Below are 20,387 nucleotides of genomic sequence, written 5' to 3'. Positions count from 1 at the left end.
GAAACAAGAATGGCCTCTTTATGAAGGTACGATTTGAGCTGAGTCTTAAAGTGAGTCAGAGAAGTTAAAGGGCAGAGATGAGGGTGCAGAGCACCTCAATCATAGGGGACAGTGAATATAAAAGAATAAGATTGGGAGATGAAGTGCCATGTGCAAAGAGCAAGAAGTCTAGTATCACTGTATTTTAGAGTATGTAGTAGGAGAGTAAAGTGTAAGAAGATTGGAGAAATAGAGAGAGGTCAAGGTGGGAGGAGATTTAAAAGTCAAAAAGAGGACTTTTTATTTGAACCTGGAGGTAAAAGAGAGACATGATTCCTGAGACAGAAACAAAGGAAGGCTCAGGTTATAATGAGCATCAGGACATATGCTCTCCCTTTTCCCATCACCATCCAGGATAATCGTCAGTAAGAGATAAGGCTCTTATTGTTCCATCTGACAGCTAGGCTTGAGAAGAACCAGAGATGTTTGTGGATCAAGACTTGGGGAGCAAACTACCAATGATCTCCTCCTCTTTATTTCAATGCCTGTGCATTTTTCAAAGACCAATTTCAAGTCAATGAAGTTGTTCCTACCCATACTGATATCTCCTACCTCTAAATTCCTATAGATCCCCCAGCCCCACAATTTGCACTTAATTATGACCTTGTATTATTTTCTGTTCTCTCCCTTTTGCAGAAAGTTATTTTATGCATCTTTTCTCCCCTCACCCATCCTAGAACAGTCTTGAATTTGCAGTTCATGCTCAAATATGTTCATATCAATTGATTATACTTTGACAGAGGAAGGTTTTGCATCATTGTTTAGGAAGTTGACAAGAGAACATCCTCTAGCTAGCATGTCAGTTTTATCCTCCCTCTCAAGGAAATTCACCCACCACTGATCATTAAAAGATGGTGAGTTTTATTACAATTTCAAGTCATGGCTTAACAGATATAAAGAATCTAGCAAAGTCAGTTTCAGGGAGAAAAGATCCCCTTTGATTCAAGGAGAGAAGATAGACATATCAATATCATTATAAGGAGGCAGAGTATCATTTCTCTTTTCACTTGTCTCCTCAAATTTCAATCCCATAATGTCAAAACTTGATCTTCTCTCTTCCAATTAGAAAGTTGTTTCCTAGCAATCCTCTCTTTAACCTTCCCTCATAGGTTCTATTTAATCACAATAGTATCTTCCCCATGTATGCTGTGAAGATTAATGAGGTAATAATTGTGGAGATTTTTTCAAAAGAATCGCATAATTTAAATGATAGATATTCATTTAGAAGTGTTTCACAATTGAGCTGATAGACTGTCTGACAGAGTGACAAATTCAGGAAGTATGAATACTAGAAGAAATACTAGATAGGAAATTTAGGGACTGGAGTTCTAGTATCAACTTAACTACTAAGGAGCTGTTCAACTTTGGGCAAGTCAATTCACATTTTCAAGACTCTGTTTCTTTATATGTCAAACAAAAGGGTTAAACAATTTAAAGTATAAGCTTATTTCTTGGCCAGTTTGTGTGTGTAAGGTTGTACTAAGGCTGAATTTCAGAGGGTCAGCAATCTTAGGTGAGAAAAAAAATTTATTTTCTATAATTTATAACTAAAATTTACCATTTTCTTCCATTATATTTTTTTTGTGGGGCAATTGGGGTTAAGTGACTTGCCCAGGGTCACACAGCTAGTAAGTGTTAAGTGTCTGAGGCCAGATTTGAACTCAGGTACTCCTGAATCCAGGGCCGGTACTCTATCCACTGCGCCATCTAGCTGCCCCCCATTATAATTTTTTAAAGTATTATTCTGAGAAGGGGTCCATAGTCTTCACCAGAATGCCAAAGGTTCTCCGACACAAAAAAATGGTTAAGAATCCCTGCTCTAGATAACCTGCTCCCACATATGGAACTTCTCACTCCCACACTGACATTATTCTCCTATTTTACCAGATTTATGACTAACAGAAGGGAAATCTCTCCACAATTGTATGTTACTATAAGTAAAAAGAAAGACACTGGGAGAGAGAGGCAGGGGAAAACAACAGAAGAAAAAGGAAGGAAGGAAGGAGAAAAAAGGAGATAGGAAGTAAGAAAGGAAGGAAAGAAAGAAAAAAAGAAAAGAGAGAGAGAGAAGAAAGGGAGAAAAGGAAGGAGGGAGGGAGGAAGAAAGGAAGAAAATTGGAAAGAAGCCACCCTAAAACAAACCCCCAATAACATCATTAGGTATCTCTTGCCAAAGGGTAAGGAAAAACCTTTCCCAGAGAATGAAGCTACACTAGCTGTTGTTGTTTGCCGCTGTCATCATCATAGGCAGGGTTGGAACCCAAGTCTCCTGAATCCAAGTCTAGGATTCTAATATGTCACAATGCCTCCTCACATCATTTTTATATATAAACATTGTGTTCATGATTACAAAATATTATGCTATAGCAATTCAAAAGACATGGTCATCACTTGAGTCCTACAAGGCTGACTCATGTAAATATTACTTTAAAAAAATAGACTACACAACACAATGTTTAAATATTGGTACAAACCCAAACATTTCCTGTTCTTTTCTCTGAAAATTAAACCTTCAGTTAATGTTACTTTCTATTCCTGAACCATCTCCCAAAAGCCACAATGTCAGAAAACAACTTAGTTGTTATGCATTGCTAGGGTCCAAGAACAAAAAAGGTAGAAGAGATTAGTCAGAGGGAAATTATTCCTGAGTCTTGTAAGCAATTATACCAATAAGCAATCTGGGGAAAGTTTTAACACATGCAATGTTCTGTCCAAAATGTACACCAATAGCATTGAAAAGACTACCTTGAAACATCACCACTAACAACATATGGTTAATTTTATTTAAAAAAAACAATCTATATATCTTCTATCTCAGTTCTTTATTAATAGTCTCATACCTACAGTGAACCCAGTAAAGCTGACACTCCATGTCTAGCCCTCATTGCGTATAAAATCACTAGTCAAACCATTATTCTTCAATAAAGACAAGAGGTGACTAAGTAACATTCCACAGAACAATACTGAGCCTGTCATCCTTCAAGAAGAAAATTAGCCAGTAATACAATTTAAAAGATGATATTAACCAAATGCAACAGAGAAAACCACCTTTAAAACTATCATCCATTAGAAAAAACCCAAAGAAGATAGACCACATAAGAAAGATCATAATCTATGATGATCCTTCAACAACACAAGTCACTGGGTGATTTCTGATAGATTGTGTCTGTAAAATTGATTTGACAATTATGACTATGCTTTAAAATTATTAATCAATCACTAACAAATTACTGTAGAGCAATAACCATTTCAGCTAAACTCGATGCTTAGAAACTGGACAAATTAGTCAAAATTGTTGAATAAATTGTGTACAAATATCTTCTCTCCTCCTGCATGACTTCATAGAAACCAATCTCATTTCTAATGATTGTTTTCTGAGCAAAAGAATATGAGTATCAAGAGATTACCAAGACCAAACTAGAGCATACATCTATACACCTATCCACTCTACTATAAAATATATATTGTATTCCAATAAAATTTTATATATAGATAGATATTCATATAGACACATATATGAAGAAATACATATAAACATTCTAATCTGTCAATATCAGTGATTTCTTTGGCATGAGAACCCCCTTAACCAGTGCAGATTCATCCATAATTTAGTTTCAGAAAAGTTGATTAGGGCAATGAAAGGTCAAAGAACTTGCATACGGTTCTACAGCCAGTATGTGTCAGTACAAATAGGACTTGAACACAGGTCCTCCTGACTCCTATGTGCACATATAAATACATGTAAATATATACATATGAATGCAAATGAACACATCTATAGCTCTAACTCTATCCATACAAATATACCAAAAGAGAAAGCAAGGGTATTTGTGCGTGTGTGTGTATATATATGTGTATACTCATACAATCTCATATTCTTTGGTAATCTTGTTATCTCTCATTTCTTACTGAGCAAAATCCCTTTAGAGGAGAGATTCTTGGTGAATGTATCCTCAAATGCTACTAACAATTCATCTCAGAATTCTACTATTATGCTGGCTATTTTTACATTTGCAATTAATATCTATCTGGACCAATATGATAGATTTAATATAAGTATTTAAACACATTGTGACCTACAGCAATATCTGCTGGTTGTGTGTATGGATTTCTGTGCTGACTTGCAATTCAAAGATGCCCATTTACAGAAACCCTTCCCCAAAGAATGGGCCTGACTCTAGAAACAGGCTCCAGTTTCCTTCATATGTTCACAAAGAAAACCTTTCAATACTTTCTCAGAATGCAGGTGTGCAAATTACTCTTGCAATAGACAGAAGTCATGTTTTCAGTAACCCCTGAACCTCTGTTAAACACCCCCTGTAGCATTTTTCAGCTCATAAAAATTTTATGAGCTGAAAAGTTCCCTCATTCTTTTGAGCTGCTAACCACAGTTCCCCTCCAGCCCCAGCCCCAGCACCCAACTTGTTATTATGATCTGCTGGAGTAAGGGTAACATAAAAGTGTCACAAGTAGCATGTTTTCTTTCATGGCCATGAAAAAATAAGGTTGGTAGAACTAAGAAGAGTGACAAAATGACAAATTCCATAGTGCAGTATCATATATGTGTGTGTGCGTGTGTATATATATATATATACATATATATACATATATATACACGTATGTATGTATGTGTGTGTATGTATGTATATAGAGAGTTCAATATTACTGCCTATTTAGGTTGTGTAGAATGTTTAGAGGTTAATTATATTGAGATGGTATAGATTTCTACAAAGATGAATGAAATTTGTAGTCCTATCATGGGAATTACAGCCTGCAAAATAATTTATTTTTAGTTTTTCTATTAAATAGATTTTCCTGAAATGGTGCACATCTTCCTCCCTGCATGACTTTTACATCTATTCTAGATCTTTTTTTCCACACAAAGAAATTGAATGTTTTGTAATATCATTAATTTCAAATCTAATTAGAGTTATTTATATGTTAAAGATTGGCTTGGCTGAACAATTATCTCAGAAAAAAATGATGAATTTTATTCAAACAAACACCTGAACATAACTGAATAAACTGAAGAGCAGATTTGGGAAAAGAAACTGGTCAATATGAGGTACTTCTGGTTGGGGTGACAAGATGCTCCTTTTTTTAAAATGGTGAACATGAAAGGAAATGACTATTTCTCTTTCCTTGGATTCCAATCCTTCAGGATACTCAGCTCACTCACTATTCACCTTTTGTAGTGAGCTGCCTCAGGGCTGGCTAGGATCCTCAAATATGTTATGCTGCTTCTCCTTTTACCTTATGCCTTAAAATCCTTCTATGGTAGGAAATCACTTTTTTTTTCCTCTTCATTTTATAATCTGGTCTTCTACCACAAGTTTAAGAGTTGTCAAATGAGACACATTTTTACCTTATTTTTGTTTTTAATCACCTTAACTTAAAGGGACTTTGCTTTGTTCCAATCTTGTCATTTCATCATGGTAGGGAAATCCACTTTCCAATGAAGGTTAACACCTGTTTTAAAATTTATAGTCTTGGAGAGTGGCCTGGGGACACTGAGATGTTAAGTGCCTTGCTTAGAGTTTGGGCCTAAGTCTTCCTGACTCTGATCCCATCTTTATATCCACACCTTGCTGATGAAGTATACACTTGTGAATTAGTAATACAAATTAAGTAGGAGGAATCTACAGAAGCTCCCAGGTCATAAATTAGATGATAAAGGTTAACCTCCCATCCCTCTCCCTGCCCCAACAACACATCCAGATTCTTTCTTACTTATATGGAAACCCTTTCTCCATCCTGAATAATGAAGAGGCAGGCAGAAGGTAGGAAGTGTAATCTTGTTCTCAAGAGAACTTAGTCAAGGGGAACAGGAATTAACATGATCTCTAGCAAAATCACATTTCCTATTCTTGTTCCCTTTAAATTGTCATTCATCAAGGAAAAATCAAACCATTAGTATTGTATACTGGCAGAACTCACTCTAAAAAAAATGTTCATTAAGAAATTATCATCTCCAGGCTGCTATCCTGACTCTCTGACCTTTCTCTTCCATGATACAGAAACTTCCTCACCCTGGAAAGTTCACTTCATTCCTGACTTATCACATAGAAATACCCTCTGCCTTATGGACTCTCCTGTTTGACTAGTTCCTCCCCAAACCTTTATTTTAAGGAAGAAGCCATGTATTATTTCCTCTCCAGTCTGCACTCCACATTCTTTGAACTCTTTCTATCATGGCCCCAGGTTAGGTACCTTCTTTTCCCCCACTCCCACACACCAACACACTTTTAGCTTGTTTTAAATGTTGTCTTTCTTCATTAGAGTGTAAACTCCTCGATGTCAGGGACTGCCTTTCTTTCTGCTTATATTTGTATTCCTCAAACTTAGTCCAGTGCCTTGCACTAGTTAGTTTTTAACAAACGCTTATTGAATTGAGTTGACTTAAGAGCACAAAGACCAGTAGGAGACAAAATAGAAATAAATTCCAATGCATTCTCTCTGTCTCTGTCTCTCTCCAGATTAAGGTATAGATATAATACACACACACACACACACACACACACACACACACACACACACACACACAAAGGTGGAGAGATAGAAACAGAAAGAAGCAAATTCCACAAGTTTCATTTCAAAGGAAAAGTATTTATATTTACATATTCTTTTCTCATATAGACAATCTGGACAAATGGACAATTTACAGGGATTTTGAAGTATTTCTGCTTGAGGTTTCTATTATCACCTGTGTAAACAAACAGCCAGCCCATTGCTTTAGTTACCATTCACTTCACACAGTAGGGAATCCTAGCCACTTTGAGGGGAAGGCATTGTTACTAAGAAATCAATCACTATGATCAGCATCTCTGAGCAGACAGCAGAATGTGATACACCTCCTAAGCATGATATTCCTCCAATCTGGCAATAATCTTCCAAATCAATATAGAAGTATTAATAATTATCTTAATTCCTTCTTGAGCTTTTTATCTGTAACCTGATAATTTCCCTGATCTAAAGTAGCCTGGAAAAAGAATTAAACCATGTGTATAGTACACTCACAATTCTGTTATTGAATGTAAATGGTATTTCACACTCTTCTTTTTATGAGAATGTAATTTTCCATAATTGAACTTATAAATACTAATCCATAGAAGGATTGTTAAAGAATTATTCTGAGAGAAAAAAATATATTCAAGTATACTTAAAATTGTTACAGATATACAGAGAGAGAAGACAAAACTCAAAATGTTCTGTGTTATTATTTGAATACCAGATTGTTAAGAAATCCAATGAAGCATTGAAATCACCACCAGACTATCTAGTTCAGGTTATTTGCTACTTGTCATAAATAAAAACTATAATACTGTAAAAGGTGAGTATTGTATCCACTTCTGTTCTGTATACCCATTTGAATAAAAAGCTACATATAGACACAAGGACATCAGCTAAAAAAAGTGTTGAACTAGCATTTAAAATAACTTTTAAACCACGATTTCTATGTAGTATGTATTGATATTCCCCAAAACTGGATTACAGTAAACCTGAAAAATCCCCCCCACCCCACCCCCAAAGAGCACTCTGAAATGAGCTCCAGATTCTACCTTTGTATGTTCCATGAGGATCCAACACATTTTTAGCTGTCCAAACTGTAAGTGCTGATGTTAATAATTACAGACTAATGGAATGTTAACACAGTCTAAATGCTACACTTAAGTAGTAATGATGGAAGGACACTGACATTAAAACACTTGGTTCCACATGTTCTGAAATGATGTATAATAGATGATTTGGTTATATTAGATGAAAAAGCGAGTTTCTTATGACTTTCAAAATCAAATGTTATCAAATATTTTTCCAATGTACTAGCACCATCTTCCAACATACCACTTAGTGCAACTATATATAACTAAAATATCATTTTCATGACATATTTCACACTCCAGTTATCTTCTAATGGCAGCATCTGATATGTTGGTGTTTCAAAAAATAACAGTTATGGTAATAATGTTGATTGCCTTGAATGGCACATGTAGAAAGGATAGACTTACCTGTTTCGTTGCCTGTGACTGTAATAATATATACATTTATATCAGGATGGATTGTTTCCCTTGCCTGAGGCTCTGAAGTAGAAACTTCCTGAGATCCTAATGCATCTTTGCCTTCCTCAGTTGTGGGTCGTCTTGTTGTCTGTGCAATGGAAGAAGCACTTGAGGTTGTAAAGTATTCTCTATCGATATCTGTTTCTAATTCTTTAGTTACCATGTCATCAGGAGGAGTGGGTGTAGCATGATATGTTGATTCACCAATTATTACCATGTCACTGGTTGTTTCCTCACCAGGTTCCCTATCAATTATCGGTGGTTTTTCTTTAGTGACAAAGGACTTAGAGGTTGACGTGGAGTGAATTTTCTCTAGTGGACTAAAGAGAGTGGTTGCATCACTTGGCACTGTGGTTTTCCCTGTTGCAATTGCAGTGAGCATTGTTGTTTGAGTGCCTTTGGGCTCTTCCAATAATCCTGAGCCAACCTCTGTATAATCTTGGGAGGTTTCCTCTTTTTTCCCAGAAATTGTTTCCTCTGTGCCCTGAGGTGCACCTTCTGTAGAGAATGGGCTTGAAGGTGGTCTGTATTCCCAAGTGGAAGGACTGCTTGCCCTTCTTTCAGGCTCTCCTTCAGGTCTTGGACTTAGGTGCCCTTCTGATGTAGTACTGAGGGTCACTGTTTCCACTTCAGTCTTCACTTTGAGCTCAGTTACAGAAACATCATACGGATAATATACACTATGCTCTGTTGTTCCAACAGTGGTTTTAAAGACTGGAACTTGCTTAGAATCTGTCACCAAGCCATCTTCAGAGGTGGGATATGCTGATCCATCAAAGTCATGTTCATCAGTGTCCTTTACTTGTGGAGTTATTGGTGCCTTCGAGGAAGTGGTGGCCACAGAACTAGTGACAAACACTGGGTGCTCAGTAGGTTGTTCTTTCTCAGAAACAGGGAGCTCAGTAGGAGTTACTTCTGTGCTTCTGCTTATTGTTTGAATGGTCTCTAGAGAATGAGTTGCTTCAAAGGGGGTTTGATCAACCAAGTGCACATCTTGGGTGGCTTTACCTTCTGATGAAACAGAAGGAATTAAAGACACTGTTTGTGCAGCTTCTACATGAGCAGGAGGCTCCTTGGTGCTGCTGCTAAAATTAACAAATTTTAGTCCTTCCCCATATACAGTTTGTGCAAATTGATGGACAGTAGTTACTGATTTTGGTGTGTCCAAATCTAGCCCTTCCCCAATAGCACTCCCTTCCATGGTTGTATCAACAACTTCTTCTGTGGGAGAATATTTAACAATTGGTTCTTCTTTAATGCTTGTTTCAGGAGTTGGATGAGAATTCTCTGTGAACTCCTCTTTGTCTCTCCAGGATTCTTCTGTGAACTCCACCATTGGTCTTTGAGTAATATCTGTTGTAAGAGGAAAAGTTCTTCCTGTTTCAAAATGCTTTTCAGTTGCTCCTGGAGTGGCGGGTAATGCTGTAGTGCTTACATGTTCTGTTGATATCAAAGGCTTGGATGTCATGTTATCTTCATCCAATGGCCATTTGGATACTGTTATAACTTTCAGATCCAAAGTGCTGCTTTTAGAATGAACTTCAGTTGTATATTCCTCCATCTTTGTTGTATCAGGAGGGCTAACTGTTTCTAAACTGCCCAGAGTACTTAGAAACTTGTCTTCAATGTCTTTTTCTTCTACTGACTCTAAACTTATCTTTGTTGTGATTGTCGTTGTTACAGAAGCATCCAGATACTTGGTCATTTCATCAGTGTATTCTGTGACATCAGTTTTCTCCAGAGAAGGCTTCATTCCAGAGAATTCTTCTTCTTCTATTCTCCCATAAAGTGGATCTTTTGTTATTTCTTTCTCTGTTTCTTCAGTAGCCTGATGAACAGTAGTTGCTTCTGGCTTAGGTGTTTGTTCCCTTTCCCTGCTTTCTGTTTGTTGATAAGGATAAATAAGTGTGGGTGTTCCCTCAACTGAACCCTGTAATGAAGTAAGATCTTGGGGGGAAGCAAAAAATTTGACTTCTGTGTGATTTTCTACTGGCAAAGGTGTGGACCCATGTTGACCAGAAAAGTCTTCAGTTACCTTGCCATCAGTTTGTGTCTCTTCCCAGCTGTCTACGGATGAGCCTTCTTTGGCAAGTATGGTTACAGGTAAGGCTGCTGTGACTGTTGGTATAGAATCAGTGTGCTCCATCAGGGTGAGGTTACTCTCTTCTGAGATCTTTGACACCGTAACAACTTCTGGAATTTGGCTCAAAGCAAAGACGTTCTGATCAGGCTTAATAGTATGTGCTGCTTCTTCATCTTCTCTTGGAGTGAATTCATTGTAATCTGTAGGCCCTACTCCAGAAATAACAACATTTGTTGGCTCTTTTTCGGTTTTTATTTCCATTTCTGTGGATATAACCAGAATCCCAGATGTAAAGGACTCCTTCACTGGAGGATGCTCTGAAGCTTCTAGATATGTTACCAGGGGCCCCACTTCAATTTCTTCAGTTTGGGTAATCACTTCTTGTGTTTGAGTGTCTTCTGTGTTCCTTTCCCACAAGTCAGTGGCATGAGAGGTGACAGTTTCCTGTTGGATCTCTCCATTCTCAGAGGAAATTGGTGGCAATGAAGAAACTCCTTCAATTTCAGATGTATCTGGCTTCTCAAGTGGTCCTGATGCAGACAGTGTATATTCCACATCCCACTGCCTTTCTGTACTGTCAGTTGTTGAGCTGCCTATGGCAGCCTTAGGTTGAACTGTGGCCTTTTCAAACTTCTCCTCAATCACTCCAGGTGGAATAAATGTAATTTTCTGTTCAATATTCACTATTTCCCCCATAGGGGGGATATTTGATTGAGTGACAGGTAATTCAGTGATTAAAGGGATGCTGGGTGTTGCTTGGATTGGTATTATTTGTGGTTCCTTGGACAAATTGGGTGGTGCAGTTTCCACAGGGATATTCAATTGGATGGTTGTAGCCTCTGATATGTTCTGTTTAGCTAGAAAGATAATTTCAAAGAGTAAATTAGATAAGCCATTGATTTTTAAACAGGGTTTAAGTTTGCCCGTCCGGTGTTTGGGTTAGGGGGGGAACTAAAAACTACGCCCCAGTTAATCCAAAAACAAATAATCATGCAAATGAATATTCCGTGTTCATTTCGCAAAGGATGACTTTTTTATGGTCCCTGAAGTATGGCCAAGTTAAGAAAAATCAATAATTTTATAATTCTAAGTAACTGGGAGATCACAAGGATCATTGCAGGTATAAATATTTGACTACATGGAGTAAAAACACGTATAGAGAACAACAACAGTAACTGAAAATCTAGTTAGAGGATTTTATACCATCTTGCCAGAGTTGGGTTAAATTTTTGGGCCCGGGCTTTGTACAGTCCCCCACCCTGTGGCCCAGACTGGGAAAACTGTGCAGGCAGCATAGAGCCTCCTGGGAGAGGGAGTGTCTAAGATTACTGAAAAACAAAAAGCCACATCAAATATAATTGAGTTACTAATAAATGGCTAGATTGTCCATAATTTGGAGATTTTGATAAAAACAGGATATGAAGTTGTTATTTGTTTTTTAAAAAAAGACTCTTTACTGTATTCCAGGTGTTTAAACATTTATCTTCATCTTCCTGGGAACCGAAGCATGGCCTTGTAAACAGTCTTCTTGAATGTTAGTAAAATGTCTCTGGAACATTTTGCCTGACATTTGTTACATCTCTACCTTTGTTCTGCACTTGGTCTTAGTCACACTCATGGGGGCTATTTCCAGGCTGACTTTAGCATAAAACACAAATGTAGAACAGGAAATAAAATACCCACATGGTGTATTTTCAGCCTATAATTACAAATCACCAAAAGAAATCTTGAGTGGCAGTAGGAGTGTGTTTAGGCAATAGAAAGTAACACATCATCATAAAATGCTATATTGCAATGCCTCAAGCTTTACCAGCAATTGACTGTACTTTCCAAAGGAATGTAATGAACAAATGTGGAAGTAATACTTTACACAGGACCATACAGCATTATGGTGAGCAAGGAGGTTTGAATCTGGAAAAATCGGAACTTTAATAATCAATGACTCATCACAACAAGGGGAGAAGACTATCAGGAAGTCAGTGGGGCTCTATAAGACTCCTGTAGAATTAAGGTCTAATGGTTAGGGAATACCTCTCTCAGTGATAATAACTATTATATTTTTGGATTTACTTTGTAATAGTCCCAAGACCATTTTACAGAAATATATATATAATTTTATATTATATATAACATATACATATCACATATTATATATAAATATATATATCAAAGCTTTACAGTGAACATAACATGTCTTCTGTGCCATGGATTAAAATTATAATGGGTCCTTCATTATTGATGGACTATGTGGTTTCATTGACTATTTTTCTCCTGTGTATTCTAAAACTATAGATTAATATTTTTTGTAATTAAAAAAAAAAGATCTTCAAAGTCCATTTAAACAAACCTCTGTTTAAACATTATTGGATCCTAGATATTTGTCTGTGAGTATTAAGACATGAAAAAGATTAGAGGTTTTTTTAAATAGAAGTTAAAAGCAAATTGCTATTTTGGTTTTTTCTTTCTAGTTTTCTTAAATAGGGGGTTATTTTTTCAATTATCGTGACTAATTTCAGAGAGACTTTCAGATAACTTCTGGGTTATAGCCATTTACAATTTCTCATTTAGCTCTATCTAGATTTGTCTTATGAGTTTTCATATCTCAAAACACATTTCATTTTTAAATATCAAATTTATTGTTTTACTACTTTTGGAGGGAAAGTCTAAAAAGCATAGATATGGTAAGTTCCTGTGATATCATGAAAACATTTAGCAAGTTGCCTCAGGGCATGGTTTTTAATGTTTAATGGTATTTTAAATTAATGAATGATTAATAAATCAATAGTCCTCTTCCCCTCCTCCATAGTACTTTTTTTTTTCTTTGCTACTGAAATTAGTTTAAGGGGCAGTAGATGTAGGTTTAAAGTCAATTCAGAGGTCAGGGAGTCAGATACTTCTGAATTCTATGTTTCACTGCCTGCTACCAGTTCTCTCTAGCAGGATGAAGAGGTCTTTATGTTACCTTGAAAACAAACAGCTCTGTCAGAAATAAGTATCATTCGAGGATTTGACTGTGTCCTTTTCTACTTCTATTGGATTTTGAAGTAAAATCATCCCTTCCAAGAGTCCTCATTGCCACATCAAGCTTTAAGTGATTTCTTTTTACTTAAAACAAGAGGCAGTCACTGATTTTTAAGGTTATTCCAGAAAGTCTACCCAGTCAACTAAACTAGAGGAAGGTCATGCTTATAGGAGGAAAAACTCTTCATCTAATTGTTTTAAGGGTGTGTCTGTCTGTCTGTCTACCTGTCCTGTGTCTGTGTCTGTGTGTCAGTACAAATGTGTGTGGTTGTCAAAGGCAGGGTCAGATCACAGCATGGTTTACTTGATCCATTGTACAACCTAAGACAACCAAGAAACTAATTGTATTTTAAAAGTCAAAATAAATAACCACATAAAGGCATGGCCCAAGGAGAGACACTTCATACCTAAGCTGATACAGAATGTGCAAAGGTAAAAAACAGTATTATATAATCACACACATTTCCCTTCCAAGGGGGAGTTTGGATGGAAATGTGTTTTTTAGAAGATGGCCACTAGTTTTCTCTCACTCTCTTTACTAATGAAGATCATAAAAGGTCAGCTTGGTTTTTCTTGAAGGCTCCCTTCCAACCTATGTAGCCAGCCTTCCACACAGATGTTTCACATTACTGCACTTGTTGCATTGTCCACCAGGTTATCTTGTTTTGTGCTTCTGATGGGAGACATAAAACAGTGTTTCCTAATAAAATGTAAAAATCAATCAGCAATATGAGAGTAAATTAGCTCACCAGCAGCTGCCTCACATCAAAGGCAAATCTGCATTTTTTTTTTTTGCGGGACAATGGGGGTTAAGTGACTTGCCCAGGGTCACACAGCTAGTAAGTGTTAAGTGTCTGAGGCCGGATTTAAACTCAGGTACTCCTGAATCCAGGGCCGGTGCTTTAACCACTGCGTCATCTAGCTGCCCCCCAAATCTGCATTTTTAAAAAATGAATCGTTTGTTTTACTGACAAAGAAAAGGGATTGTTGTCTGTTTCTAATGAGGTTTCTCAATTTTTAAAGATGTTGTCTTATCCTCTGTGATTATATTAGGCTATAGATCAGTCTCTTCCTTATTGCACAATGCTATTTAAATACTATCATTAGGAGTGGTTGTGAAACAAGGGAGATACATAGAAGGGGTTCTGTAGAAATGCATTTAGGAAAAAAAACAAAAAAATAATTGTTTAAAAAAGAAAGAAATGCATCTAGACCTATTACAGATGAAGGCAGGGCCTAGAATAAATCTTAGATGTACAAATTATAGAAGCCATTTAAAGTTACTTGATAATTGATAGAAGTTGTTAGAAAGAAACTATTTCAATAAGCTCCATAAGGACAAATATAAAGGAATACATTTGAGGTGGAAAAAAGAACTCCCCACATAATAAACGAGGAAAGACTGCTCGTGTAGACAAACAGCAGAAAAAGATCTGGGGGGGGCATAGTGGAAAATTAATTCACCATGGGTAAAAATTGAACACTATAAAAAAAACAGCAGGCAAATTACCAGGATACCCACATAAGTAATCTTTCCATTATGCACAGAACTGATCAGAGTTTTTTACTAGAGTACTGTGTTCACATGTGAAAAATTTGGAGACCATTCAAAGAAAGATCATAAAGATGATTAAAGACTTAGAAAATAAGACATCAAAATAAAGGAACTTTTTCAGCCAAAAGGCTGGAGGACAATTTAGGGAGGAACTTCAAATGTATGTAAGTTGGTGACCAATTATTCTCTATCCTCACTGAGGATAAAACAACAAGAAAAATGGGCTTAAACTACAGCAGGAGAATCCTAGGTTAGATCAATGAAAATCTTTTCTGTTAATGGTGAGACCTGTAGAACATTAGAATAGATTACCAGAGAAAGAGTGTTATCTGTTTCTCTGGAGGTCTTTAAAGATTTTTAATGATGTGACTCCCATGTGTCAAGGATAGTCTAAGGCTATAACTGAAATTAGAGATATGTGATGGAGGACTTTTAAAAATCATTTGCAACACCTGAGTTTTAGGGTTCTTATTAAGACCTTATTGTCAAGAACTAGATTGTCTGATTCGGGAACAACTTGCTAACCTGAGATTTATCTTATTTTATTTTATTTTTAATGGATATCTAAGTTTATGCATGGAGGAAAAACATTTAGGACATTCTATTTCATAGAGATACTTATTAACATGTTTACAAAATCCATTTAGTTTTAGAGAGCAAGAAAGATTTTAAAGTCCATTTATCATCAGTCACTCTGGATGTTTTGTTCTATTTTTTCATAGGGAGAAAGAAGCTAGGAAAGTCATGCCTATCATTTTTACAATTATCAGAGATGTAGCTTACCACATATTCTCAATGAAGTATATAATGCCACGGGAGACAAGGACAACATGGATTGTTTTGCTTGACAATCAGCTGTAAAAATCTGTGATTACTCTAGCTAAAGTCACTCTTGACTGAAACAGGCTGTAACTATGGCTGAGGATCATAACCCAGACAATATTGCCTAGTTGTTTTTACCCCTCACATTTAAAATTATAATCTTTCACATTTCACACAAGGGACTCTGGTGACAGCATGACTATTTGGGGAAAGTAGACATCACCAAGGATTTGAGACAAATTACCTGAATCTTTGAAATATGTCAAAAGTCACTTCCAAAAGTTCATATGAAATGGGAGAAAATAATTGACATTACATAACATCCAAGGACAGATTTTTCACCCCTATCTACATACTTACTTAGTCTATTCTTCATGAAAAATAATGCTGAAGATCACAGGAGTCTATTTATGAAAGGGGTAGAAATGAAATCAAAACTAGCCTCTTGGTTACCCTAGGATATCACAAAATGAACTCAGTGTTCCAGCTGCAAATCATGAATTTATCCCATTTACCATATTACATGAATTTGAGAGACACTTCAAATGAAAACTGGGTTTCATATGTCAAAGCCATGGGATTTTAGATTTGATAGGAGTGATTCAATCTGAGGGGGAAACTGTGCCTTGTTATTTTCAACTTCTCTATGGGTTGATGAAAAAAATTATTTAGAAAATTTCAGCATGCTTTTAAACTGTATTTATTCACAAATATGGGCAGGGAATTGCTTTGATTTTAATTCTTATTTGGGTGAGAGGGGAGTTGCCCAGAAGAACAAGTCCTAGTTATTTAAAAAAAAAAGCTTTCTAATGTCAGGTCTAAATAGTACAAAGTGTATTCAATCATTAAAGCCAGGCTGTGGGTAATTCTGTCCCTTCACCATTCTTCCCCCCACCTCCCTCTGCTTTCCACCAAACCCAATCTGTTTTTTCCTTAATCACATGAGCAATTCAATCTAAAGCAGGCTTTAGAGCCCGAAGTACTTTGATAATCGTTGTTGTGCGAACCTAGTCTGCAGAAAGGAATGTCTCTCTCCTTTTGTAAATACAGGGTTTGTTTTGAAAATGATTAAGAGCGACACCTTCCCTGGCAGACCTAAATTGCTTGAGTGCCTGTGAAAAATCTAGTCTTCCCATTGGCTGCTTGCTGATTGGCTGTCTTGCTTCAAGCTAAATATACAACATGTGGCTTTAACACTCAGAAAGTTTAGTCAGTGGGAACTGAACCAGCCTTTTGGCAAGAGGTGGAGGCAACTTAGCTAGGATATAGCAGCATGTGACATCACTCTTTTCCACTACATGAACATCTGTTCTGCAGACCTTAGGCACTGGGGCTACCTAGTTATCTCAACTCAGTTTCTTCCTTGTCACTGAGTAATGCCAATATGTTTCCAATTAAAAAAATCACTGGTGTCTTCAATTAATGTATTGCATACTTCTTTATTTTTATCGTATTTCACTGGGGCAAGATACACTGGAGCCTCATTATAATAAAGCTAACAATCAAATGAAACACAAGCATAATGGGAATATGTCTTTTTTTGTTCTCCTCTATAAAGCTTCGAAGTCAGCATTATAGTGAGGTGCCAGTGTATTCATTTGTTCAATTAAGTCTTTATTTGCTAACTATATGTTTTATTCTGGTAAGAATAGACCCAGAGCACCTGAACTAAGAGGCAATGAGAGGTTTTAGAAGATCTAAGAAATTTGAATAATTATCTAGTTAATGTTTAAAATGTGTGTTTGCAACTACTTTTAACAGAATAGGAAAAGCATAAGTATTAGATCTAGCCTATTACTTGAGACTTCACACATAGAAAAAAATCTATTCCACTGCATGTATAACTTATACAATTGTTTACTGGGACTCATTCTATTTTATATTACAAATATTCTATTTTTGAGAGAGATCATTTACTCATTTTAATGAACTATAATCATATTTTATTTTTGAAAATTCTAGCTACTCACCTAACAATTACTTCCATTAAATTTCTATAACATTTGAGATAAATGATCAGTCCAGGAAATGACATAAACAAGTAAAATGGAAAGGTCTTAACTTGGCCACGTGTTGCCTCAGCATCACAGCACCAACAATTTCCCAATTCTAAGGAATGCCACCAACCTGGAGAGTCATCCAGAAAAATGAGCTGGGATTCTAAGGCAGAGCAGGGTACAGTTAGGACCTTAAGGTGGCATTTTCTCCTTCTGACTATAACTTTTCTGTCTACCTCATTGTTTCCAATTTTGTTTCTTTGTTTGTTTGTTTAATCAGTTACTGCTGTTTAACTATTTGCTTTCCAAAACTACTATAATGAACCATTTCCCCAAGCAGGATACATGCTTCCTGGCTATGAAATGGAAACTACTACCATGAAGAAAAAAGCTGTGTTCCATTCACAACTTTGAATTCATAATTTTAAAAAAAAGAAAGAGACTTACGTTTAAAGCAGTAGGCATCAAATTTGCTATCAGGTAAAGGGAAGCCTGTCTGGTTCTCAAAACGATACAGGGTTCTCACCCCAAGTAAACCACCTCCACACTGGGACCTGGCCACGGTCACAGGGTGGCGCACGCTGGCGTCTTCCAGCCAGCCATAATCACACTTGTCATATCCACTTCTCCAGGCAGCGTGTAACTCCCCCACGGTAGCAAGTCGGGCACCCTGGTTGTCACACTCTTCTTTAGCCTCTTCAAAGGTGAGTTTGTTGGGACCCGTGACATGGAACACATCCCCTAGGAGAAGGTTCAAAGAAGAAAATTAAAAGCTAGGTTGTCACTTCTCTCTTTCCTATGTTGAGAATATAGTAGGAAAAGATCAATTCTAAGGCATAGATTACATTGTAAAAAAAAGGAAGGAAGGAAGGAAGGAAGGAAGGAAGGAAGGAAGGAAGGAAGGAAGGAAGGAAGGAAGGAAGGAAGGAAGGAAGGAAGGAAGGAAGGAAGGAAGGAAGGAAGGAAGGAAGGAAGGAAAGGAAGGAAGGAAGGAAGGAAGGAAGGAAGGAAGGAAGGAAGGAAGGAAGGAAGGAAGGAAGGAAGGAAGGAAGGAAGGAAGGAAGGAAGGAAGGAAGGAAGGAAGGAAGGAAGGAAGGAAGGAAGGAAGGAAGAAAGGAAGAAAGAAAGAAAGAAAGAGGGAAGGAAGGAAGGAAGGAAGGAAGGAAGGAAGGAAGGAAGGAAGGAAGGAAGGAAGGAAGGAAGGAAGGAAGGAAGGAAGGAAGGAAGGAAGGAAGGAAGGAAGGAAGGAAAGAAAGGAGGGAGGGAGGAAGAAAGTTAGGGAGGAAGGAAGGAAGGAAGGAAGGAAGGAAGGAAGGAAGGAAGGAAGGAAGGAAGGAAGGAAGGAAGGAAGGAAGGAAGGAAGGAAGGAAGGAAGGAAGGAAGGAAGGAAGGAAGGAAGGAAAAAATTATACAACCAGACATTTATATAGAAATACTTTCAAACATAACAATATGTTGACATCACATCATTAGGGATAGGGACAGAGTTGGGGTAAGGAAAGAGATAATGATAGGGATAAGAATAGGGGTAGATGGGGGATAGCTATGTGGTGTAGTGGATAAAACACTGGCCCTGGATTCAGGAGGACCTGAGTTCAAATCTGACCTCAGACACTTGACACTAGCTGTGTGACCCTAGGCAAGTCACTTAACCCTCATTGACCTGCAAAAAAAAGAAAGAAAGAAAGGAAGAAAGGAAGAAAGAATAGGGGTAGACGTAGGGATAAGGTGGGGATAAGGAAAGGAATTGCACCAATAGCTTCACTGGTATAGAGAACTCTACACTGTTTCCTCTATCAATTCAGGTCAATACCTTCTCTGTAATTTATAATATTAGAGTTTCCTTGGACACGAAGAGCTGCAGTGATTTGCTAGGGCTATTCAACCAGCATGTGTCAGAGTCAGGACTGGAATCCAGATCTTTGAAACTAACTCTCTAGCCATAATGCTATATTACCTCTCATTATGAAAGAAATGTATTCTTATGATTGTCATTATTGTTAAACCTCCACAGAAGTCCTACTTCTTGACTGCACCATGACCTCCACATGTCCTTTCCAACTAAACACAAACTCTAACAGATTCTATTAAGCTGGGAGGACTTCAGGTTCAGCTCCATCTCAGAAGACACATCTGTCCCCTGAGGATCAAATCAGCTACTTTCTGTGAGGTCCCTCCCCAGAGACTGGCCACCCAAGGATGAATATTTTTGGTCGCAGTAACTCATGCCACTGTCTACAGTATGGAGAAGTTGCAATCTGTATGAGTCAAGAAAGTACTCCCATATCTAATAACATGAATATTGGAAGTATCATTAATGACATGTAAAGGCAATTGAGAATAATTAAATAATAATAACACTTGTTTGTCCATATAAAACTCCATTATGATAACTTTATTTGCATGTAAAGCTATTTCCATAGCCACAGAGAAAGTCAATTACCCATTTGGTTAGAACAAATTTTGTCCAATAACTAATACTCTACATGTGTATTCTCTGATTTTTGTTCAAGTTATTCCCTTAATGGAAGAACTTAATTATATACTGCCCGCATTATAGGAAGACAAGGGAGTGCTGTGGCTTATATTTTCACACTTTTTTTCCTGTTCTGCCATCAAACAGCAATTATCTGTCAGTTCCTCATTTCACAACTCCCCACTGCAGCTCTGACATGTCAAACATCCCAACCACTCAGACCAAATGGACCTGAACTTCCAAAGCTCAGGGCAAAACAAAACAGTGCATGAAATTATCCCAAAGTTTGGAGAAGGAAAAGGATGAAGGTGGGAGTTAATGACAGCTTCTTTCTTTC

At 37.1% G+C, this 20,387-nt stretch overlaps 1 protein-coding gene across 2 annotated transcripts in view; it reads right to left on the bottom strand.

The window, feature by feature from the left end:
• The window catches only part of VCAN (versican), a 136,809-nt gene that overhangs the window by 68,586 nt on the left and 47,836 nt on the right, over positions 1-20,387 (bottom strand). For both annotated transcript variants that reach the window (XM_043978597.1, XM_043978596.1), the window contains exons 6-7: positions 18,022-18,315; positions 8,046-11,036 (exon numbers count right to left, since the gene is read on the bottom strand). In XM_043978597.1, coding sequence (XP_043834532.1) covers positions 8,046-11,036; positions 18,022-18,315 — 3,285 coding nt within the window. The remainder of the gene's footprint in view (positions 1-8,045; positions 11,037-18,021; positions 18,316-20,387) is intronic.

The sequence above is a fragment of the Dromiciops gliroides genome, chromosome 1, assembly GCF_019393635.1.
Source record: "Dromiciops gliroides isolate mDroGli1 chromosome 1, mDroGli1.pri, whole genome shotgun sequence".
Taxonomy (NCBI): domain Eukaryota; kingdom Metazoa; phylum Chordata; class Mammalia; order Microbiotheria; family Microbiotheriidae; genus Dromiciops; species Dromiciops gliroides.
Note: the sequence above shows the minus strand (reverse complement) of the source record. Positions and strands in the feature narration are given on the sequence as shown.